Here is a 26,861-nt window from a genome sequence, read left to right as displayed (position 1 = left end):
TTCTGTATATAGTTCCAGATGGAAAATATGACTTCCTATATCTCTACCCTCCCCCCCCCCCACACAAAGGCTCTTTATACCACCATGCTATTTGAAGTAGTTCCAAAGTTCATCATCTTCAGACGATGACGTCATCGAAGGACCTCTACCACAAGGTGGATATAGCCGCCCGCCATTCGATGAGCACGATCTTAGCGGGTTAATCATAAACGAAACTCCGTGATAAGTTTCTGCAGGGCGTGGAACTCGCGAAGGGACTCTCCTCTACTCGGCCTATTTGCCTCCTGAACTCCCCCTCGGCAAGTCGCTCGGATCACTCCGTCCAGTACCGTCGTTCTCCCGCTCCGAAAGAAAGCTAAAAATCAATCCAAAATGGCCGAAGAAGTCGCTGAGGTAAGCGTAAAGTAATATCTGTTTTCGCATTCTTGCATGTAAAACATAAGGAGTGATATCATACATTGTGTCCTTATAATTGTCGTGTGATCGAGAACGAGTTATTTAGTTTAAACGGAAGTGATTAACTGTTTGTACCACTGGATTCCCATCGATGTGGAATACTTACAGGCTACACTAAAAGTGAAAAACAAACAAAAACAAGAATTCGCTTCTCGATATAACACATGGTATCCTAAAAAAAAAGAGAGAAAATCTCACAAAAGGCAACAGACGTGGTAACATCGTGTGTGTCGCATTTGTACCATAGTGTTGCCGTTGCACCTGTTATGTATGTGAGGATGAAAACGTGAAACTGAGTTTCGTTTCATCTTTCCTGTGTGTTGAAGACGATCATTTCGTCTTTTACTTCCAGGAGATAAAGGTAGCAATCATGACCACAGTCATTAAAAAAGTTTTGTCCTCCATACCACAGTGAAGTCGACGCTATCTAGAACGACCACTATAGCTCATCTCAGATCTAGATCTCCCATCATACATTGCAACAACCTGGCTTCTTTCTTTCACATTCTTCACTTCGATAGCGGGAGATAGGGGACACAAACTTGTTACGTCAGGTCCATTTGCTTAATTGATTATTATTTTGTGTGGTTGATTCTGGTACATTAAATCTGGCTATCGCTTAACTTCGAACTGGCAACCAAGTCTCAACTCTCCCGCGGTCAAATTCACAGATACATTTTTCCGAAAATTTGCTCGTAAAATAGAATTGTAACTTTCCAATCAGAGAGAAGTAACCTCACATGGTTTATATGGGGTATTGTCCACTGCGTGTTTGCCAAAGTAAAAAGCATAACAGTTGTTTAACGTCCGAGGACACCCTTTGGAACACTATAACTAGTAGATATTTTATTTTAGTCCTCGGTTGTTTGGCATGTAAAGACAGTCACTAAAACAGCAGCAGAAGATACAGTTGGCTTTGTCGCTACTTGCATGAGGCGCCAGTATCGGGAACATATTATTCGACCCTCGAAGATGAGGTCATGCATGGTTTTACATTGCATATTATCGTATTAACTTTAGAAACCAATGCAGCCCCCCCCCCCCATTACTGCTCCTATTACTTGCTGTCTTTGGATCCACCCTCCTCCACATACTTAAAGAGTAAATCCACCCCAAAAATGAATAAACTTCAAAAGAGAGACCCCCCCCCAAAAAAAAAAAATCCCCTACAGAACGATAAAAAATGAAAAAAAAAAATCGACTCAGAAATATTAAAAGGAATATGACTTTTTCAAATTTCAAATTTCTTCGGAAAACATTTCTTGACCAATCCTTATGAATATTAAAATGAGCAAGTTGACGATGTTATGCGTTCTCTCACAATTTCCTATTCATTTCATATGCAGAAAGGAGAAAAATTTTATATTTCAGCTATATAAACAAATGAATATAAAACTTGCCTCAGGACAACCCAAAGTATAAAAGAATCGTGACATATCTTCGTTTTGAGAACATACTTTTACTCTTATTAGCTAGAAATAACATTTTTCCGAATTTCATAATAGCATACATGAAAAATTATGAGGGTATGACATCCTCAAGGAATTCAAAGTTAATTTGATGAAAATCAGTTTTGAAATGACCGAGATATCCATGAAGAAAGTAAAACAAAGTGATCGTAATAAAAGTTGGGCCTCAACTTTTATTAGAATCGCTTTGTGTAGGGTATCTCAACCATTTCAAAACCAATTTTCATCAAATAAACTTTGAGTTTCTCTTAGAACTGTATGTTGTTGTTTTTTGTATTTCATAAGAGGTTTCTCATTATCTAAAAAAAAATATTACCAAAAGAAGTTGGAACCCTGATCGAAACCCCATCTCAACCAAAACTGTACCATCCCTTTAGCCACAACGCCAGTTTTACTAAAGCTTCACTATTGTGTAGTATTTCCTCATTCACTGAACTGCATATGTGTATGCGGGAGAGATGGTTCTTAAAAGGGGGAATCCAGTCCAAATATACGTTAGTCTGATAAGAAAGAGTAATGTATAACGAGTTCAACGGTATACTTTTGATCGAAATCGGATGAAAAATAGGGAAGTTACGACATTTTGAAGTTTCGCTATTTTAAGGGAAAACAGTTCTTGAACAGTCAATATGAATGTGCAAATGGCAAAGTGAGCATGTCATTCCCTCATAACTTACCATTCATTACAATTTAGTTTGTACATAAATCTTATGCCCGATTATGCCCGAGGCTCAAATCCTCGCAAATGTCTAACTGATCACTATTCTGAAGTTATTCAACCAGAAAAAAACACAACAACATCATGTTACAGACTTCAATGACAGAAACATTAATTTTTCGTCATTTTTTTTTTTTTTTGTACGCGATCAATGGAATATCGTGAGGGTATGACATGGTAAGCTCGCTCATTTACATATTGATATCCTCTGTACAAGAACTGTTTTGCAGAAATAAGCAAAACTTCAAATTGTCATAACTTCCTTATTCTTCATTCGATTTCAGTCAATTTTTTACCATTGAATTTATACTTTTTTTTTTTTATCAGACTAACTTATATTTGGACTGAATGTCCTCTTTAAGTATATATATACAAAAAGGACACTAACAAAATTCATTTTATTTCCTGAAGGGGGTGGTCTGGCTGGGGCGGTATGATTTTGTGCAAAGCGTTTACAAGACCAACAATACATGCGTGGGAGTTGAATTGCTATCCAGGTATGAGGAGATCGTGCCAAATTTTATCACTCAGTCACTGAACATTTTGTGGCCGGACGTCTGTCAACTTATAGGGAAAACATTTTGATGTCTTTCAATAATTTATTCGTGATTTATTAATCACCTCAATGACATAATGTTTTCTCACTCACGGTCCAGCATCTACAATAATGACGCAAATATCCTTCCCATAGTCCTTCTTGCTCTGTTCCTTATGTCAATTAATCATTTAGTATCACTTTCTCTTCAAGATATATAGCTCTTTTGTGGTAGCACCCAACCCATATATCATCAAAAAGTTTGCCTGCAAGGACGCATTGGCTGATGACAAAATAATTCTAAAGTGATCTAATGCCCTGTATTCTTTCCAGAAGCTAAATTAGTGTGAGAAAAAAACACTTCTGGCTGCATTAGTTTCTATTCCATTTATATCCATCACCTCATCAGGTAAGAATAATCTATAGTGGACATAAAAACTTTGAGCGAAAAGAGAATTCATAATCGATTCTGATTGGTCAATGAAGGCAAAACGAGATCACGTGAGGGGGAGGGGGGCGGAGTTCAGTTACAGTCAGTGCAGAGATTTGAATATAGTTTTAATCTATGTATTTCTGTGACATTTCATCTGTCGGTTGAGGTTGCGCTGACGTGAGGGCGAACACTCACAATCTCGTGAAAATCACACGGAAACGGGGAAGCATGACTTTCCGAATAAGCGTCTGTCGACAGCCGAGATTGGAAATATCCTTGATTTTCTGCACCAGTGTGAGTTAAAGTGAAAATGCGACCTTACGTTAAAGCTCCCTTTAATGAATGATAATCAAGGAAAAGGACAAAAAAGAAAAACAAACAAGCAAAAACGTTTCTTCAATGTCGGGTATGAAATAAGAAAGCAATTGAATGATATTTTCACATGTTTTCATACTACAGTGACACTTGATTTCTTACTTAAGTAGTGATGATTTAGACGAGATTGCAATGTCAATTATCCCTTACCCACTAGTTTGCGATAAGAAAGTTTTATGTGCAGGGCAGTTGCCGACTTTAGATTTATAACGTCATCTCCGAATTGGAATATCCATGTTTAATTGTGACAGTGTAAAATCTTCTTAATCCTGCTTTCAAGTTTGCTGAAAATTCTAGTCTTCCGCTTGCTTGATTTTGCTGTTTTAACCATTACGTGGATCTTGAAGTAGCGATACACTTTTGACATTTCAGAATTTCTTAACTGCTATGAGTGCAGGATCAGATGATGACGTCATTTAGAGCATGCTCATTACAGCTAGTAACCGGTAACGGAGAGTAAGATCTTGTTATCAGGGTGTATCGCCATTAGATCACAGGTATTAACAATTAATACTACACCACACCATCAGTTCCCCATGTGGACTACCAAACATCTGCGCTCAAAAGAGATATGGAATACACTAAACTTGTGTGAGTGTGCCGTTCACTTTTAACCAGGAGCAGCTGCATGTATGTTTGGATTGATATAAACAGTTTATGACTATATATTAAAGCATTAGTTAACATTTTGATTTGTTTCTGATTTCTGCCTATATATATATATATATATATATATATATATATATATATATATATATATATATATATATATATATATATATATATAAATATATATATATATATATACATATATGTATATATATACATATATATATATATATATATATATATATATACATAATATATAAAGATGTAAATTGACGTGACAGATACGCGCACATCGTGTGGATTTCATTCCAATAAAACATAAAAACTGATAAACATGTGTCATCGTCTCATCTTTTTCTAAGAAGTGGTAAGGACTGATTTCTCAATGACAATTGAGATCCCATAAACTTTTCATTTCATGTGAAGTTTGCTGAAACTTCTTCCATTCAGATCCCTTTATTCGATTGCACTTCTTGTATAAACGCCTCTATAAAAAGTAGTTTAGAGAATGGCGAGTGCTCCCGTTGAGTTTACCATTAATGATCAACTGAAACTTTCGTTGTCTCTCAGGATTCCAATTAATTATTCGCCAGACGTAGAAAATGTCAACCGGGTCTGTGCTCCAAATTTAGTACCACTCGGTCACTGACGATCCTTTCTCAGTGGATATAAGAAGGGAAATGATTTTAAGGATCAAGCAACTCATTGTTTGCCTTCCGCGTTGCCATGAAAACGGTGTCAAGACGGGGCTGGGGGGGGGGGGTATTAAGTCGAGAATGATGCTTGTGGAAAAGTAAAAGTCCTTAAAGACGCTATCAGAAACAAGATAGTACTTTGGGTGGATTTCATACTACGCTCATATCGGAACGATAACAAACACATTTCTAGCAGACAACATTTTCCCGTCTGACAGTTATTGCCACGTCGCACCCAGTAACAGTTTAAACAATCGCTCACTAATTAGCGCTACAAATTGCACGTTCTCAAATAGCGCCGTCCTTGGTATTAACGTATGTTTTCGGAATGCACAAATACTAGCAGATAAGGCCCGTCTTTCCCGTACAGTTACTCATTGTCTTAATTGAGCATGACATCATAAACCTCCCTTACTTGTTATCTGCAAAAGAGTATTTGGTGCGACACGCCTGTTTTTGAAGACAGAAATTTCCCGCGCTTATTGAAAAAGGCTTGTCGTGGGCATATACATGTTTCTTCTTTAGAGCAAATTCCCCTCGGTTTGCAAACATTCAAGCTTTTCATTTCAAGTACAGTCTCGTCTGTAAGGTGATAGAGCTTATCCTTCTTTGCCGCTATTTCTCTTCCCATTCTGTTATCTTCCTCCCCCTTCACTTCTTTTAAGGTCTTGTTTCTCTTGTAAATGCACTTTTTATAGGTAAATAGAGGATGCAAAGTTTATGACTCACAACTTTTAGCGGTCGTCAAAAAAATAGAAACAAGATAGGCCGATAAACGCTCTGTATTCAACTGGAGATTATCACATAGTATATGCGAAGAATTCTTTTATTCGAGTCGTTGTAGCTCAGTGGATTATGACAAGGGGTTCTCAATGTTGAGACCTCCGGTTCATGTCCCCGTAGTTGTCAGTTTAAGTGCTCTTGACCAACACAAGGGGCATTTTATGCTTATGCGTAATCTTTCGGAGGGGACTTTAAATAATACCATGCTGTCGGTTTAGACGCTCAAGACGCAGGTCTAGACGCTCAAGACGCAGGTCTAGAAACTCAGTTGCCTTCTTCCTTGTGTTTCCGCGAATGGGATGCAAACTGAAACTGTATTTATTTTCGCAGCAGTGCAATTAAATTCCTTTTTTCCTTTTTCATGGCAAGGAATGTGGTTCCGATGAATGACGTGAGATCAGAGATACTACCCTGCTCTCAATTCTTTTCAACTTTAGTTTATAGAGTCGGAAAGAGTTATGTCATCTAAACAACTTTAGCAGTCCATTATATTCCCTGATATCCATTTATATTATACCACCGTCTATACCTTGACTATTGGAACTACCAACACAAAGAATGTAAAAAGAACAGCACACATGAATACAAAAAAGAAGCAATACAAATCTTACACGGCATTCCAAATTCTTAAGCGAGCTTCATTATACATACACTATAATCTGTAAATCTTAAACACAGGTATGTACGGGGACCACCGAAGGAGGTAAAGCACGCTAATGAAAGAAGTAACTACCACCTTGATGCCGTTATTGTGATAACCCCCGGGTTAATGAGTAACCACACAGCACACAAATGATTAACCCTCGGTAATGAGGTTGTGATAAGACACACACGATCGGAACTATAGGGATGACGTGACAATTAAGATGCTGTGGTTATCCGCATGACTCGTGCGTGAGAGTCGCGGGTTCGAATCCCATCAACATACGTCTCTACGGCAAAACATCTACTCTATAATATGAGGTGACTTTAATGATAGTTTGAAACAAGTCAAACAGAACGATAAAAGCTTCATTGGAGTCACCTTTAAAATGATGATGATGGATAATTGATATTTGTCACAATGGCATAGGACACTAGGGGAGATTAGTTTAAAAAAATGGAACCTGCTTATATACGATACACAAGCGACCCTTATACTGCTTCTTCTGTTACCGATACTACACCTAAGTTTGATCTATTATGCATTGCAATACATTTATTCATCACACTAGTAATGGCTATTCTTCGATTATTACCACAGCAGATATGATGATTCTAATTTAATGATAAATAAATGCTATAGAATAGCAATCGTTATGATAATAATAGTAAGAATAATAATTACAATAATACATTATAGTTATTATCGTTTTGTAGTGTTATCTATAGTTGAAGTAGTAGCAGGAGAAAATGATTCTTTTGTTGTAATTAAGATAACAATGGTCATCATATTACCATTATCATTTTTATCAACATGATTATCATTATCCTATTATATTATCATTATTATCGTTATCATTATGGTGAGCATGGTAAGTATACCAACTTGGTAACTTGATTATGAAATTTATGAAAACTTCCCAGACATGATTCTTTTGTAATTAATTGTATTGTCTCAGTGATGACGTACGTAGACATAGAACAGAGTATCAGAGGATATACAGTGTACGCTCTTGTTATATATTTTGTACCGGTTCTTACTCGACGGTTCTGGAATAGACTGTTCTGAATTATTTCTTTATTTATTTTGTCTTAAAATATTTGCACTGCATAGAATCGCGTGCATGCATACGCTTCAATTTCCCGTCACTTGAAGGTTTAGAGCACTCAGTTTTATATAGACTGGTTTAGACAATAATCATCCTTTACTGTTTCGAACAAAATATAAATGTCTAAAAAAGGATCGCTGTAGATGAGTGTTTTAAGATATTTATCTAACTGTTCCATTCTCATACAATGACATAACAAGAGTCTCTTTTCTACTCTACCAACGACATGCATGATATCTTTAGTCTTGTGTATTGTATTTATGTCTAGGGTATTTCAAATCACAGACAATTAATCATTGCATGATATTTAAAGTATATATTATCATTATCAGGAATAATTTGGTATCTATCATAACAAACTATTTTGGCTTTCTACGCACATGCCTTTTTGAACTTCGCACACAGAATAATGATATTGAGCTTGCGTTCTTTATGTACCTGTGCTATCTGTTTTCCCATGCATTTTTTTTTTCATTTTCTCATCTTGTTTTCATCGATGTTTTCATTGGTTTACATCTACATGCATACTTTTGTATATAACCTGTTCATATTCACATATATGTTTATATCTGTATATTGAATCGGAATGAAGACTGAATCGAATGGAATTACTCATCTATAAATTGTAGTAATATTGACTCGAAGGTTGAGTGCATACTTTGCCTTTGATTCAAATGTATTTTCATATTTATATATTGAAGAAAATAGAGATTGAATTGAATTGAACTACTCACTTATAGATTCACAGTAGTAATATTGACTCGAAAGTTGAGTGTATACTGCACCTTTATACATAATGTGTTTGACACAGAAAATGTCAATCAAGAAAAGCGAATCTAATGGTATAATGTCGTGTGTTTTGTCTTCTATACCTTCAGTACGTCATCAAGTACCGTCTTGCCCGTGAGGGAATGGAGCTACTGGTGAGTATCTAACATAGTGGCAAATACAATATTGCATAATAAAGTTTATTGTATACCCTTATGATCCTTATAACTATTATACATTCTTACAAAATGATACAACAATAGTTGTGTAATGTATGATTTGTATTATTTTGAAGAGTTTTTATCGCAAAACGAACTCCATTCTTGTTAAGCTGAGAGATTTGTGATTAAAGCTGCTAAAACACAGAGAAAAAAATACAGAATGTTTTTAATCGTAACTTCTGGAATATTCCTTGTTATGTCACAAGTGAGGTGTTACTAGGTTCAATTTTGCTCTATTTGATGATGGACTTACAATTCTCAGTCTTAAACATGTTAAAACTGGGTCTTAGGTCATTTTGCAATAAAACTCTTCATTTTGTTTAAATTATTGAGGGAATGATGGAAATAAATATTAATTAGACTGAACTGAACTGAATTACATGATGGATTCCACTTTATGAGAAGCAGGAGGGAAGACAGGGCAAAGACGGGGGGGGGGGGGGAGAAGAGAGGAGAATGGGGAGAAGAAAAGACAAGGATAGAAGAATCAGGTGCTGTTCGTTATTCCGAAGTTTCGTTATTCCAAAGGTTCGTTAATCCGAAACACACAAATTCCCTATATAACTAGAGGTTCGTTTATCCGAAAATGAAAAAGGGTTCGTTAATCCGAACAGTTGTGGCGTTATTCCGAAGGTTCGTTATTCCGAAGGTTCGTTGATCCGAAAATGAAATAGGGTCCGCAACCATTGGTAACGAACCTTCGGAATAACGAGCTTTGTTTCATTTTCGGAGCTGTTTTAAACAAAACTTCGGAATAACGAACCTTATCTCATTTTCGGATTAATGAACCTTCGGAATAACGAATCTTAGGAATAACAAACCTTCAGAATAACGAACCTTCGTACTAAAGAACCTTCGGAATAACGAACCTTTGGAATAACGAACTGTAACCAGAAGAATCAGAGGAGAGTGGATCGAGAAGGAAGGAAAAGAGAAGAAAGAAGAACGGAGAAAGAAGAAGATGAGAGGAGGGGAGTAGGGAAGAGGACCAATGAGAGACGGAGAAAAGATGAGGAAAAAAAAAACAGGAAAGAAGCGAAACAGACAGACAGACAAAAAACAAAATAGTTGAAAAGAAATACACTCTAAAAATGAAATGGGAAATCAACATTTTCACGTACTCCTCCAACCTATTGTTGAATATTTAAGTTAACACAAAAGGGGTAGATTTTAACGTACTCCTCCAACCTATTGCTGAATGTTTAAGTTAACACAAAAGGGGTACATTTAACACTCAAAATGCTGAATTGCCGTTTCAGAAATGATAAATCCAACATTTTGAGTGTTAACTCTAACATTTACACAAAGGTTGGAGGAGTAACAGCACTTTAAACACTGATATACCATTTTAGTATTAAGAGTGAATATAGACAGATAGGCAGACAGACAGATTGACTGAAAGAATGAGAGCAAAGATGAGAGAAGTAGACAGCTACTATACTTCATAGTGCGGGTACGTTCACATCTGTAGAGTAATAAATCAATGTCTCCTTGTCCACCAGTCCAGATCAGATGCTTCGCCAAGCTATATGAAAAAAAAAAAAAATAACGGAAAGCAAATACAGTTGTACTCTCATAATAAGGATCCAGTCGATGGAGCTATGTACACAGAGCGATATACGCATTTATGAATCATTTGCAATATAGAAAACCAAGGTCCCGTTGCATAAAACTTTTTTAGCAACCTTAAAAAATTCAGGTTGGGATTTGCCCAACCTGAATTTTTTAAGGTTGCTAATCTAAGAATGTAAAATCCGTTGCATAAAAACTCTGGTTGGGAGCTTCCAACCGGAATTTTGTGATTCCAACCGGAAAAAAGTCCGGTTGGAGTTTTATGCAACGGGCCCCAAGAAAAAAAAAAAGTATGAAACGAATTTATGTCTGATGATGAGACGGACTGTTATACAGAGTTCTCAATTTAGAATCGCGATCCGAGTAAAGTTCGATTCTGCCTATAGAGTTTGAGCAAGGAGGTGAAAATAAAGCTTCGTGATTCGAGACTGTCACACGCTCAATTTGAGCGGAAACGTTCCACCCTGTCAATCATTTCTGGTTCAACTTGACCAACCAGGGCTATTATAGTCACCAACATCTATCGCTGACCTACTTGGGGATATTTTGGGGTTCGTGCTGAGAGATGAATATTGGGAAAATTGACTTTCTGATTCACGTTGCCCAGACAATGGTTTAATTCGTAACCAAGTTAAAAAGGGAGGAAGGGGGGGGGGGGGGAGGTATAATTGGGGAAGAGAGTGAGGGAAGGGAAGAGGTTTGAAGGAGTGGTATTAATGTTATTGCGTGGGGTTGCATTGTTTTAGCTACATTGAAACAGTCCCTTGCAATTCTTGGAGAATCTACCGACCGGGGGAACAAAGCGATTATCGAAAGACAGTGGACAAACAAACAAACAAAGAACCTAAGTATAATAACCAATAATAAAAGGATCGGATTTAGCAAAAATTCATATCGGCAATAAAATGAACTATTTTGGTACCATCCACAAAGAAAGTGTTGGAAAAGTACAATGGGCTCTTTAGAAGCCGTTTTATCTTTGAGGCACCTCTTCCCTATAAAGGTTATACCTTTTGACTCGAAGCCTGAGTTATTATGACTGATCTATTTTTATCTTTTATCCACGACTAAATTGATTTTCTCAAGACTAAGCTGGCTTATATTAACGAACGATGAAAAAAGTACTACAAATGCACGTATCGAAAATTGTGTCTAACATTATGCTTTGTGCGCATCGATAATAATTATTATCTTGACGAATGTTTGACACATGCTACTAATCATTAACCATAAAGTCTCAGCAATTATCGTCTTTAGAGGCGAAGTTGAAGTAGCAGAACGTGAACGTCTGGTTTTGTTAAAGTCGCGAACGGTTTTTATGTTAGCAATCAACATTACATACAGGTTCATTTCAGAATTGAATACAACTTTGCCGAACTCAACATCCCTATACATAATTATACCGGTGTTTCATCCATGTGAGAGTCCTTTAGCGTATATAGGCAATATGGCAGATTTTGTTTCAAGTTTGCTCTTCCACAAGAACAAAATGGAGTAAAGATTTGTGCCACATGATGGCGACTGAATGTTTCCAATACCGGGGCCATTTGTCGCTGATCCCCCTTTTACAAGAGGGGAACATTATCTTTATGCCTCCTCAGACGCCCACCTGGTATTCTGTATCTGAAGTGGCTACGGTATAATCGGTAATATCAAGATTATTTACACGGACAAAGATGAGGTTATTGACATAATGTATCTTCAGATATCAGCTGAAGTTGGCCATTGACACATTAACGAGGAAGTGATCTAAAATAACTTTTATGTAGTACCCATGCACTCAGAAGTAACTATCTAAAATTTGAAGAAGACCTTTCGTGAAATTCTCTCTAAAAATATTTGCCACATCAATGTGCAGACAAAAAAAAAAAAGGAAAAAATTCTCCAAGAGAGGTTACTGTGATACAACCTTCTGGAATAAGGGAATTACGATAATCCTTACCCGAAGTAGTCAGTTTGTTGATCTGAGGACACCGGCCGTCGCCGCCTATAGCAAAGCAACGCTGTCATTAATTTTGACATCCTCCCTGTAACCAATGCCATACAAGAAAAGAAAAAAATGTTTCCAGTCACGTCTGACAACATTTTGATCTGGTCGATTAGGCACGAATATCTCAAACATCATGCCCGGTAATACTGCAAAACAAAAACTTTATGATACGTACAAATAATGGCATATCACGAACTTTATAATACTGTGACAAAAATTTTTGCCTCCCCCCCCCCTAAAATTGAAAATTGCAGCCCTAATTTTTCCAAGACCCGTAATGTTTCTACGTTCTGATATTAAGCAGTGCAAGAGCACATCTGTCGACTTCTTTAACATGTTGGCTTCTGTACAGAGTTTACGGGAATGTCATCATAAACGAGTAAGCAAATGAATCTCCCTAGCCTCCCCCACTCTCTTCCAGTGCTGGAGAATAGACCATGATTAAGAATTATTATCAATAATTCTTAATTAATGAACTGTGATGTATTTGCAACTTTCACTGGTCTCCATCTTGACTTAATAAATCAAATAGGAAATAATAGTCACGATCAGTTGTCTACAACTACCGCCACAGGTCCTACATCACTACTGTTACTGATGTTACTATTTAATGAACTATAACTATTTACCGCGACAGCCATTTTTGCCACCCCTACTACGCAGTTTCTTAGAGCCTTTCAAGACAACAGTGAAAGCAACACCAATACGATGTTCTACCATCAATACTGACACTCGTTATATGATAATGATATTAATAACTATAATCGCGTTTCGTCTCCCAGGGCACGATTCTTGCACTGGACGACTTTGACCCTGAGGCCGATGCTGTTGCCCTGCAGGACGCCATCTCTGGCATAGGTGAGACAGGATTTTGTCTGGGCCTCGTGCAAAGTAACTGGTCCGACACAATTTTATAATACATATTTTTATTTTATTTCCCATTTACAGAGATGCATGTTAAATTTTGAATAAAAGGCAATAACACAACAGCAAACAAACAAACAAACAAACAAAAACTATGACAAAAAAAGGTGCACAAATTTAGAACGAGTGAGTCACTCGGACTACATGTAATTGCTATTATTGTTATCATTCTTCCCCTGAAAATGAATGATTATGTTGTTACATTGGTGCACATTGGTGTTAATGACATCTATCATCTATTGCTAAAAGAAGATTTGTATAAGGCTGAAAATCCATACAACATATAATTGGTTTTATTTGCAAGGACTTCACAAATCCTTGTTCTTTGTTTGTCACAATAATTATGATCATGCTGGAACCAAGCCAGTATTTGCCGTTGTCAAGCGCAGGTTTTGTGGGTTTTTTTTTTTCCTCTGTATACTACTAACAGATAATGAACTGCAGATCCCCAATCTTGAATGATAATGATTTTCATGCTTTATGCACCAACTTCCCTGTGTCACGTTGCGGAATATTGACACTTATAATTTTCATACTCCTAATTATTTCTGGCCCATGACTTTCCATATGCTCATGGCTATTTAACCAAGCATCAATGAAAACTGCAAACCATTATTATCTTCTTTTCTTTTTTTTTAAGAGGGAGGGGGTATTTGAATATAATGTATACTCCATGCTTCCACTATTCCACGTCATACCCCAAGTGCATTCACTGGCGAACTGCCAACAATTCCATGCCATATATTCACAAATGTCTGATAATGTGAGATACATTTGTAACAATGTTAGCAGACTCTCAGTTTTATTTATAATTCCCAAGATCAAATCTGAGACAAAAAAAAAAAAGTCAGACACTCCTATGTTGAATGTAATATACCAACACATGCATGTCGTTAATGAATCATGGAAACTGATAACATGGGGATATAATTAACCGATCAAACACGTGGTGGTTAATGAAGTTAGAATTTAGCTCAATGTCTAGGGACTTAAAGTGCATTCGTGTCTCCCCCCATTAAAGGTATTGTTTATCATTTGGAGCTGCAGTAATTAAAAAAAAAATTCGAGTCATCACATTTGATGCACATAGTTATTGTGTAGGCCAGTTGTATGGCAAAATACCCTTGGCTACCATATAAAAATTTCGCAATAAAAACCTAAAACATAAGAACATATCAATATTTTTCTCACTGAACCACAGCTGTATAGGCGGTTTATTCTACAAACAAGGTTGTATCATAACCATTGTTGTTATTTTTTTAATATTTAACAATACTTAACATTGATTATATTGATTATCGTTTTTACACTGGTTGTTGCTGTCCCTAATTCACATTTTAGAATTATTTTGAAGTACTAACGCTAGGTTTCTGTTTCCTCTGCAAATGGTAAATAATGCCTTTAAAGGTTTGTATAGTTTTGGTTGAGAACCTAATTTCAGATTTCTAACATTTTTTTTTTATGATAATGAGAAACCTGAAATGAAATGTGAAAGAGCATATAATTCCAAGAGGAATTCAACGTTTATGTGATGAGAATTGGTTTTGAAATGGCTGAGATATCCAAAGCAGGGCAATCTTAACAAAAGGTGGGACCCACCTTTCATTACGATCTCTTTGTTTTGTTTTGTTTGTGTGTGTGTGTGTGTGTGTGTGTGTGGGAAATCTCAGCCATTCCAAACCCGATTTTCATCAAATAAACTTTGAATTCCTCTTAAAATGCTATGCTTTGTACCATTTCACATGTCGTTTCTTGGTATTTAGCAAAAAGTTAAAAGGCCCAAATGAATCCCCATCTCCACCAATACTATGATTATACCATCCCTTTAATCTATACAGGAACCGACGAGGACAAAATCATTGAGATTTTGGCCAACCGCACAAATGAACAGAGGCAGCAAATCAAATTCAAATACCTGGCATCTTTTGGCAGGGTAAGTATCATCCTTATCTCCCTTCTTATATAAAACATTAGTCTACTGTTGTAACAATACTTCCTCTTCCTGCTTGGATTACGGAATTGCCTTTTTTTTTTACATTACTCGTATCTTCTCTTTATTTTTAACATGATGGTGAAATTCGGTTGCTACTCTAATAGACATTGGTATAAACAACTACAAGGATTAGAGAAGAGAAAAAAGAAAAGCTTTCGTCAAATGTATTTTTTTTTCTTAAAAAGGGAGAATAAAACCCAGCCCATTTTGTTCATCCCCATATGACTAGCAAATTTTAGCAACCAGTATCAACCTGAAATGTAGCATCCACGCAAAAGTGAATGAGCTTTCATGAACCAAGCCTTTTAAACAAGCTTGATTTCATAGCATAATTATTTACGTTTCAAAAACGCAATGGTGAGAATTAACTGAAGATTGACTTATTTACATAACAATAAAAGTGAACAGGAAATTTGGTGTTTTTTAGGAAAAAAAATATGGATGGTAACCACAATAAAGACGGCATATTCAATGGCTCAAATAGAATAGTACCAATATGATATACGAGGAAAATGGAAAGAATGAGAATGAATGAATGAATGAATGAATGAATGGATGAATGAATGAATGAATGAATGAATGAATGAATGAATGAATGAATAATGAGGGAGTCGGTGCAATATAGTGCTAACCCACACTTTTGTAAAAATTGAGTTACATGTTTTTTCATAATCCTTATCCCTCACTCTAACCTCCGTAAAAATATCATATTTGAATTCGACCAATAGGATGGTAAAAAATGCATGCATTCATGTTTTTCTAATGTACAATGTATGGACTTTCCAAACATTCAAACAGCAATTATCTCAAAATGACTATTGTGTGGGTTAGCAGGGGGCGGATCCAGGAACTCTGTAAAGGGGGGGGGGGGGCGTGACCAATATTTTTGGTGCCACTTCCGGGTTTCATTTCATTTTTTTCTTTTTATTTCTTTTGCTTTTAACAAAAATTAAAGGGGGGGGGGCGTGCGCCGGTTGCGCCCCCTCTGGATCCGCCACTGGTTAGCACTATATTTCACCGACCCCCTCGATTGTTAAAACTCAACATGTCATAATTCTGCAATATAAAACTTGACTAGGATAGTCCATTTATCAATGAATGGCATACATATCGAACACTTGTTCATCAACGAACCTGTATGATTGGCCATTTTACTCCGCTGTGTGTTTGATACGTTATTACAACGATGATAAAAAAATCAAACAAAAGCAATGTCGGGCAAGTGGTTGGCGAGCTTCCTGAATTCCTTATGGACCACTTTTGCCGTACACATTTGGAGTAAGCATAATATTATGACACTGTTCTCGAAGTTCTCGTTCCAAGCTCAAAGTTTGTTGAATGACGAGTTCTGTGATATATGTAGGTCATGAATCCCGTTCGTTATTCCCCTTGTTTGATCGTAGAAACTGCAGGAGGAACTCCGCGACGAGGTCAGGGGAAGTCTGGAGAAGACCGTCGATGCCATGCTCGACCCGCCCGCCGTCTACGACGCCAGGACGCTGCGAGAAGCCATGAAGGTTTGTCAGGGGGCTTTCTTGGGGATAGGAGGACGGGAATGGGTGGTTGGAAAGGGGGGGGGGGGGGAGGGGGGACGGGACCGGTGGAGAAATAACAGCGAATACATGAAAAGAGAACAAACACTCGTTTTGAAGATGACGCTGTGAGGAAAAAATGGGAAAAATGATAATATTGATGATGTTTGCTAATGTCGATGAGATCAATTTTTTTTCGGTTTTCACTTCGATTTTGTTGTCGTTGGCAGTAATAATCGAGGCCATGAGTGCTACGTTTAAGTCTTCAATAAGCAGATTTAATAATGTAAGTACCGATAATGAAGACCAGCTAAAAATAGATATGTAAGTATAGCGAAATAATGTAGGGGTTCAAGTTTCTCCATGATTTCATTACAAATAATTGTACCGTGAAATAACTATTATTATGCCTGGCCTGTCTAATTCATCTCCCTCTTTCTGCTAGAGTATGATTCCGAAATATTACCTTAGGGGGGACAAAATAAATAAATCAATGCTTTTAACCCGTTACCTGCGAGATTCTGTAATTCCTATCAGTCTGTTATTGCACGGTATACCCGGTTCCCGTACGCAACGGGTTAATACACGCCTAAATATCTCCCGAATCCATGTCACTGCCGCAAACATATGGCATGAATTCATAATATTTCACTGAATATATGTAAATTATGTTCACATCCATCTCTTATTCCACAGGGTTTGGGAACAGATGAGAACACCATCATAGAGATCATGTGCACGAGATTAAACGCGGTAAGTATTCAGATAAAACCAAAATATTGTCAATAGTTTTTAATCTTTATCCATAATAGAATACGGTACACGCCGTATAGATACTGATGAATTTCTGCCCACTGATAACTCTCTGATTATCCACTAATTTCTAAACTTTTTCTCTTTTGCCTTTCCTTCCGTCCATATTGTATTTGTTTGCTTTTTCTTATAGAATTTACACACGGCAGCCGATTTTAGGGGATTTTTGCTCTTTTGTTTCTGTTGCTGTATATCCTTCTGCCTGTCAGTCTTTATGTCTCTCTGTCCGTTTGTCTGTCCCTCCCCCTCTCTATCTTGACTTACTCTGTAGATTTTCCCTACTCTTTTAGCCCGCGCTCATCGCTGTACTCTTGTATTTCAAATATAGCCTAGCTTCAATTCGTTTCCATGTAAAGTCAGATTGTCATTGTTGCATACTTCGAGTTCAATCTCCCTTCTCTGTTTTCTCCCATTAGGAAATCGAGGCGATCAAGATGGCATACAGCGCAAGTAAGTTATCAATTCATCACTCATAATTATGGGAAGAAGCTACCTCTAACAAAATATTAGTACCAAGTCTGATTTCTCAGATATCTTGCTTTAACCTGTTCCATATTGAATACCCATAGAATTAATACGCAGGTCACAGGTTCCCGCACGGAATGGCTTAAGTAGGAAACTTTTTGAGACCCACATTATTTTTATACTTCTTTTCGCAGACAAAAAATGAAGATCTGAGCCAAATTTAGTTTGACATGGGAAATTGTAGCTTATGCATGGACTCATCCTGTGTGTAAATGATAAATCCTAATTTCCCCCGGAAGTGCCTGAAATGAATGAGTTAAATCTTATATGAATGTAAGAATGAAGGACTTGGGTCATTCTTACATTCATATTATAGCGCCCTCTCTCGTCCTCTCATCTCTATAGCAGAATATCATGTATATGATTCAAAGAACGACCCAAGTCCATCACTCAAAATGGCCTCTTCACAATTAATGTAAATGTTAATTGTCATATATGTTCTGATTTGTATATACCATGTTGCCTTCCCCTCACAGTTAAATAGAATATCATTGGACAAATAAAAAAGATGTGAAGTTTTTTTTTAAGTTTACTCGAAATGGTCTTCCATGGACTTGGGTCGATCTTATATTCAGATACTCAAATCAATAAATCGCTATATTCCTCCTGGTGGAATTCATTGGTTTATGTATATCTTCGGAAATCTAGAATTTCTGTCGTTGTGAAGCATGTAAGTCGGGTGTTTGAGTTGTCACGGTGGTAGAAGGCTTCACGGTGCACCACGTATTCTTTCTGGAGTATGTGAGTGGCCCTGAAAAGGGCCTACCCAATCCCGACGTTTCGGCAAGCATGTTCTCTCCGTTCTCAAGGGAAGAGCGAGTGAGATGAAAATCCGGCTTAGATACCCTCAGGAAGGATCAAAGGGACTTTGGCTTCCTGGAGGGAAAGTCTTTGATTGGCTGAATGGGTCACAGTAGGTAGGCAGGTCAAGGTTGAGTGCACACAGTCACTTCCGGCGTGTGGGGTTGTCACGGTTGGCTGCACACATTGTGGTGGTTGTCTATACTGTAAGTATCAATATTAGTGCCACTATCGTGTGGGGGGGATAATGGGTGTTAATTAGCCTGCTTGTCAAGTAGAGTTAGCCAGATATTGCTCAGGTGGAGGCCATTATCCTGTGGGACAGTGTTATGCACCTCGATTTCCAGAGCTTCTCTGACTCGTCGTTGATACCAGTTGGGGACTTGCGTGATGAGTCTGCTTACATCCCATAGGATCCTGTGTTCACAGGTGTGGGCATGGTGGATTATAGCAGACTTGTCCCGTTCGTCCCGTCGGCCATGGCCCTGATGTTCCTTTAGCCGGGTGGAAAAGGATTGGCCTGTCTCTCCGATGTAGACCATACCGCATTCACAAGGAATGCGGTAGACTCCAGGAAGGTTCTTGGAGTGTCGTTTGTCCTTGTGTGTGTGTGAGGAGAGATTGAAGTTTAGTTAAAGAACTGTGACGAACTTCAATGTCGGCTTCTCTCAGAATCCTCTGGATCTTGTGAGAGGCTGCTCCCATGTAATTTACTATGGGAGGATCACTCTCGACTTCGGTTGAGTTCCACTATCATTCCGCACAGGTGGGAGCTGTGTGGAAATCTTGTGTGGGAGGTAGCTGTTGCGTTTCAACACCTGCTTGATGTGCTTCAGTTCCCCGGGTAGGTGGTCTTGGTCGCTGACCTCGTAGGCTCGCTTAACCAAGGTCTTGTTGATGGATCTCAAGACGGATGGACGGTGATATAATGAACGGTAGTTCAGATATCGGTCCGTGTGAGTAGCTAGGTTAAAGGTAAACTTGGTGGGAAAGGGATCCCTGTGCCGTCCGCGTGATCTTGGTGTCCAGAAAGGGGATAGCCCCTTGGTTCTCCATTTCCATGGTGAACTTGATGGATGGGTGTTGAGAGTTTAGGTGCTGAAGGAAGTTGTTGATTTCCTCGGCAACATGTTGCCAGACCACAAAGGTGTCATCCACGGATGACGTATCTAAGCCACACTTTGGGTCGGAGCGTCGCTGTCTGTAGTGCTGAGAACGGCGAGAACATGCTTGCCGAAACGTCGGGATTGGGTAGGCCCTTTTCAGGGCCACTCACATGCTCCAGAAAGAATACGTGGTGCACCGTGAAGCCTTCCGTAATCTACCACCAAACGTTCTTCCACCACGGAAGCCTTCAAAGATTTCATCGTGTTTGACATGATTGGTGTCAAGCATTTATATCATAAACAGATGAATAAATCCATACTTCCTGGAGCCAATCTTTTCAAAAATGTTTTTCACCATGTGGGCGGGTTTGTCTTTTGTGTCCGTGGCACAGTGTAGTTTTATTTGTTGTTTGCTGGTTTGCTGGTCGATTTCTTTGAGATTAAATGAGTGTGTATTAGATAAATTTGTATTGGCATTTCACCAATAACTGGTTGGTTTCTTTGAGATTTGAGTGCGTATTAGACAGATTTTTGTTGGCATTTCACCAATAAAAGATATTTTGTTTTCTCACAGTTTACGAAAGAGACTTGGCGGAGGACTTAGAGAATGAGACGTCTGGCAACTTCAAGTATCTCATGCTCGCCATCTGCGCGGTGAGTTAAACATTACTGGTCATGATCACTGACACAATTATGTTGCCGTGATGAACTTAAAGAGCGCCCTCTTTTGTTCTTGTTCAAAAAAGAGAGCGTTCGTCAATAGATATCATATAAAGATAGTATATATAGTATGGCAGTTGGCTCTTTGTTTTAATTTTAGTAGCACTTCTTGTTAGCAAATTCATACGCTGTAAAAGCCTGTCCAATATCGAAATAACTGATCTATAGAATATGATATTTGCAAGTGGTTTAATTGAAATCTCATGAAATTTATAGGTTTTCCCGGCTAATTTCGCACTTTTGTCAGTCCATTTGATAAAAGGTTCATTCAATTTAGCGAAAATCCTCATCACTGCACATTCTGTCATTCAAAATTGCAACTTGTTCGTTCAATTTAGCATTTCGGTCAATGAAATTCGCACATGTGCCTTTCGAATTCGTAAAACGGGCATTCAAATTGGCACGTGCTCTTCAGTCATTTAAATTCGCCAGCACTGGCGGGAAATGGTATTTCAGTCATTCAATTTCGCGTATGGGCAGTCAAATTCCAAACATGTTCATTCAAATTGGCGTAATGTTATTTCTATTTTGAAAAGGTGAGAACTGTGATTTATACGTATTTGCGTATCTCTCGAGAAAACAGGGAAAGAATCATAGAAGCATTTGAGGGTAATAACCTTGACAAATTGATGGCTAGAGCTGATCCAAGAACTTTTATTTATTCCTAATGATAATTAACGCAATCTAGCACCCACCAAATGAAAATAATGAAACATGCAGATGAAAGAAATAATCATGTAAATTGAAACCTCCTTCTCCCAATTATTGACAAAACAAACTTAAGATCAATGTAACTGTGAATGAAATAATGCTATCGAACATTATAAACACATACTCTTATTTTGAAAGTACTGTTGCAAAGGTGATATCAGAATAAAAGCACAAACGTGTCTGCTAAATTGACTGCAGTAAATGCGAAATTGGATGCCCAAGAATGAATTCGAATGAACGAGCGCAGCGTTTACGTGATCACGTGACTATATCGTGCTAAATTGAATGAACGATTTGCAAAATGGTGCTTGTCTTACGAATTTGAACTGAAAAAGTGCTGATTCGAATGATGTAAAAGGTAATTTGAATGCTCCAAAATGAATTTGAATGAAAAGATTATAAAAATTGAAATACCGAACATGCCGTCTAGGCTAAATTGTGCTAAATTGAATGCAGCAATTAGGAATTGGACTGAAAAAAGTGCGAAATTGGCCGGGAAAACCTATATTATTTTTGCCAGGATTCACAGTCGTGCGATATAACTGTTTAGGGAACTGGTGTTTGATGTTTTGACTCTATCCACTTTGCATGTCAACTGTGATCTAAAGAGCTTTCGTTATTTAAGATTAGACGTTGTGAAGTTAATCACCTTAAATCTATCCTTCTGTTGGTGGAGTACTGCACGTGCTTTTGTGCATTTGGCGTTACTGGTAGTTTAGTGTAAGACAGTGTGGTGCATTCGATATTCTACACTAACCCATTCTTGTGTAGTATGAATTTTGTAAGCATGTATCAAATCTTATTGTCGACGTTCCACAATGTTTGCTATTGATTTCATTTCTCCCGTTGTCGATCAGGGAGGTCGTGACGAGAGCGGCGAGGAAATCGATGAGGAGAAAGCCGCCGCCGACGCTCAGGAGCTCTTTGACGTAAGTGCGTGCGTTGTGCGTAGTAACCCTTTCTTCACCGGGGACTGTGGACAGTGTGCACAAAGTTAAGGGGTTTTCTGTACCCATCGGCACTCAAAACGCACAAAGAGCTAAACTGGATGTAACATCGAATGCTCTGCCCCCACGGCTGACCCTCTCTCTACTTAAACTTTCTCCATTTCTCAGTCTGTGAACCTTCTATAAGTCAATGTACGCAAGTGTATATATTGGGACCACTTTTGCTTTTGGTATACGTGAATGACATCATCAATGCATCAAATCTACATCGTTTTGTACTGCATGCGGACGACGTAAACATTTTGGCTTCTCATTCTGACAAAACAATATTGAACAAAATGACGAACGATGAACTGCGAAAAGTTTGTGATTGGTTAAAAGCTGACAGATTACAAATGAATGCAAGTAAAACAAAATATATGATATTTCAGTCCTCTGGAATGAAGCTGTCACATGATGATATGATGATATACGCAGATGGAAATGTTATTTCCAGAGTTGATTCAATTAATTTTCTTGGGGTTATTATAGATGAGAGATTATCCTAGAAAAATCACATCAATCACATTCATGGGAAGATCAGCGTATCCATTGGGATGATTTATAAGCTTCGCGTGATATTACCGAGGAAAACCATATTAATGTTACACAACGTCCTTGCCTTGTCTTACCTAGGTTACTGTAATTTGGTTTGATCTGGAGCCACAGTGACTGAGCGTGACTTAAATCGTCTTACTGTTCTTCAGAAAAAAAGCTATTCGATTGTGTGCAAACTCTCATTATCTCGCTCACACTCCTCTTTTCAAAGACGTAGGCTGTTTATCCCTCAAAGATAGGGTTTTCTATAGGACGAGTATTTTTATGTTTAAATATGTACATTCGATATTGCCGTGTATTTTTTATGATTATTTTAAAACGGATTCTATGAGTCATAATGACATTATGACTCATATTATTACATTACATTATTATTATACATTATTACATTGAAAATGACAAGTTACAAAGATCACCATGTATGGACACAATGCAAGCATATCAAAATGTCGTCACTCTTCCTTACATCGCTCACCATGCCTCACATCTACCTCTCTCCACACAGGCCGGTGAGGACCGATGGGGTACTGATGAGAACGTCTTCACTCGTATTCTAGCAACGAGGAGCTTCCCACAGCTTCGCGCTACATTCCTTGCCTACAACGCAGTGAGTATGATTATGACGGACTCAATCATAATAAGGTTATCAACGATCCCTCTTCATCTGTATTGTTCTCTTACTTTTCACGATTAATACAATATTTCTGTCAGTGACTTTTCTCTGAATGTTTCTTCGTTTTAAAGAAAGATTTACTTGCCACTTGCGCAGCATTTGATATTTTGTTAAAGGCATAATTTACTATTTGCAGATGAAACAAAAACCCAACAGTAGTGCTTTAAAATAGTTCTTAAATGTGAGTTAGGTATAGAAACAACCACTGTAAAAATTTGAATCCGTATAATCGATGTTAAATATTGTTAAATACACAAAATGTGAACAATAGTTATAATAAGAATGCTTCCAGACTAAACCGTATACAGTTATGGTTTATTGAGAAAAATGCTGATATCTCCTCATATTTTAGGCTTTATTGCAAAAATTTTATATGGTAGGATGTTTTGTGATACAACAGACCTACACATATGCATCAAATGTGATATCTTGAACATTTTTGAAATCACTGCTCCCAAAGGTAAACAGGGCCTTTAATGCTGACGGTCACTTGAATGCAAAACGCAGTGACGAATAAAATATAATCAAACAGACAAAAAAGTACACCTGCATGTAATTGTGTATACATAATTTATCTTTGCATTCATCATTTCTTGGTTGGCGTTGTCCGTTGGCAAAAAGGATAACATGAGTCTTATTTCAAAACCAGCAACACTCTTGACATCAGAATTATTAAGAATACAAATTACATAAGATACGTTTACTTAATTGATATCTTGTACAAGTATAAATTTGTTTACCAGTCAACCAGTCAAGCCGCCTCTTTCTCTCCTGTATTTATGCATACACATGTATTCAAAATTTCACTTTTTGTCGATCCACGAGTATGATAATGATAAAGGTAATATACTGATGATGATGTTAATAGAATATATATTGATTTTAATGATAATAGATAATGTAATAATGATGATCATAACAGAAATGAAAAAAAAACCCACACACACGAGGATATCAATGCTAATAACAATACTAATGATAATGATACCATAACCACTACTACTACTACTACTACTACTACTACTACTACTACTACTTCTACTACTACTACTTCTTCTTCCTCTACTACTTCTACTACTGATAATAATGATAATACATAACACTGATGATGGCAATAACATTATTTTTCTTATTACTATTATTACGTTTATTATGTACAATGATGACAATGATAAAACTGAAGCAGGAGAATTAATATCATTACTATTACTATTATTCTCACAAATATAATTTTCTCTAAATCTGCCTCAGGTCGCTGGTTGTGACATCGAGGATTCGATCCGTGATGAGTGTATGGGTGATCTTCAGGACGGCTACCTGGCCATCGGTGAGAAATTGACTTTGATCCTTTCGTTTCGTATCGTTTCGTTTCGTTTTATTTCACTTCCAACACATATGATTACAACATTTGAATATATTTCTTTAATCTAAAGGTAAAGGTATTCAAACGTAAATTTATATATATATATATATATATATATATATATATATATATATATATATATATATTACCATCAAGAGAATTCCAAAGTTTCAGACCGGAAAAAGAGAATACATATTTTTAGCAAAAATAGTTCTGGTTAAAGGCAAATTAAATCCATTGGATTGCCGGGTAGGATATGAATGGACAGTTTCACTTTTAATGAACATAATAGCCAAATACAGATGGGAGAGAATTATTTTCAAACTTGCACATAGCGATCATTCACACACATTTGATTTCTACGTAAAAATCAGCGCTCGTGCTTTGTTAACCTTCGTCGCAATACATGAGCTATGTATACTTATCATTGTAGGCATGAAAGGCTTATAAGAAAAAAAAAACACAGAAAACAAATATCAGATTCTCTTGATCTTCTGACCAGAGCATAATCGGTCTTGTCAATCATTAGATATCCAACTTTTAATGTATATCAAGATACTTCCTAAAATGATATGACCCGAACAGAGTTTGCTAGGCTTTGCTGATGCCTTTGTAATTTTGTTTTTCTTTCTTTTCTTAACAAATGGCGGAAGTTTTGAACTATTATTCGCTTGTTTCTATTTGCTTATTCATTTGTTGCTATGTGTGTTTTCTCTACCAGTGAGCCGCTCCCGTGAGGTCGGCCAGTACTTCGCCGATATCCTCCACGACTCGATGAGAGGAGTCGGCACTGACGAGGAGAAACTCATCAGGGTGATCATTTCACGCTCGGAGGTGACTAGTAGTTTGTATGACATCTCTTGGTATAGAAACGGTTACCATGGGGACAAGTTACTAATGATGATGTTTATTTTTCTCCCGAGAATCATATCTTGTCCCTTCAAACACGCTTGTTGCCATGATGGAAGCTGTTATCACCATGTGATCTTTAATGGTCACCAAAACTCGTCCACACAGTTGTCATTATCATAATTACCATCTCCATTAACGTTCTGTTTAATTTGATCATCATTATCATCGTATGTAAGTTGTCATCGTCATGATCAAGATTACCATTAACTGCTGTTTCCCTGCGTTTGGGTGGTTGTCAGTCTCAAAGGTCGCATTTTTGTTTAGATTCTTCGGCTTTTAGGTATCTGTTATCATTATTATTGCACTGGTTCTCGGTGTGGACACTGTAATTAATAATCGATCTGTTGTAAATGGTTAATAGAGGAAAACATGGATTCTGTCTCAGAAAAAAAAAGTAAGAATCAGGGCCCCATTCATAAAAAGTTTATATGACAGCAACTCTTGCTGGAATGGCAATTGTCATGGTAACGACAAGAATCCAGCTTCCTGATTGGCTGTTGCTATGGGAAGTTGCCATTCCAGCAAGAGGCGCTATCCTAACATTTTTTTTAATGAAATACCAAGGGCCCAATCAGTCATTCTCATTGCAAGTGAGAGTAAGATTCCAGTTGTCGCCATGACTACACTTGATGCTTTCTTGTCATTGGCTGTTTGTCTTCTCATTCGCTCACCAGATCGACCTGAAGAGGATTAAGATCGCGTTTTTCGCAAAGTACGGGGAGACCCTCCACTCCTTCGTCGACGGCGACTGCAGCGGCGACTTCAAGAAGATGCTGCTGGCCATCCTCCACGGGGAGAATGACGAGGAATAGATCGGATGCGTCCGACGCGCTGCGCGTCCCAACCGCGCAACGTCACGCATGCGCATG

General features: G+C 37.6%; 1 protein-coding gene across 1 annotated transcript; it reads left to right on the top strand.

The window, feature by feature from the left end:
- Positions 1-297: 297 nt before the first annotated feature.
- Positions 298-26,861, top strand: LOC140234073 (annexin A13-like). Its single transcript, XM_072314154.1, has 13 exons — positions 298-393; positions 8,703-8,747; positions 13,158-13,233; positions 15,138-15,232; positions 16,696-16,809; positions 17,521-17,577; positions 18,054-18,087; positions 20,644-20,723; positions 22,358-22,429; positions 23,550-23,651; positions 24,969-25,044; positions 25,802-25,914; positions 26,667-26,861. The coding sequence occupies exons 1-13, from the start codon at positions 373-375 to the stop codon at positions 26,802-26,804; spliced, it is 1,023 nt and encodes a 340-aa protein (XP_072170255.1). The 5' UTR covers positions 298-372; the 3' UTR covers positions 26,805-26,861.

The sequence above is a fragment of the Diadema setosum genome, chromosome 10, assembly GCF_964275005.1.
Source record: "Diadema setosum chromosome 10, eeDiaSeto1, whole genome shotgun sequence".
NCBI lineage: Eukaryota > Metazoa > Echinodermata > Echinoidea > Diadematoida > Diadematidae > Diadema > Diadema setosum.
The sequence above is the reverse complement of the archived record's forward strand: the minus strand, read 5'-3'. Positions and strand labels throughout refer to the sequence as shown.

What these genes read in the sequence shown, in the direction of transcription:
- LOC140234073 (XM_072314154.1), top strand. Translation starts at nt 373, where the DNA reads ATGGCCGAAGAAGTCGCTGAG. An exon ending in TGGCCGAAGAAGTCGCTGAG is followed by an intron (nt 394 to 8,702) that starts GTAAGCGTAAAG and finishes CTATACCTTCAG; the next exon opens with TACGTCATCAAGTACCGTCT. An exon ending in CATTCCTTGCCTACAACGCA is followed by an intron (nt 23,652 to 24,968) that starts GTGAGTATGATT and finishes AATCTGCCTCAG; the next exon opens with GTCGCTGGTTGTGACATCGA.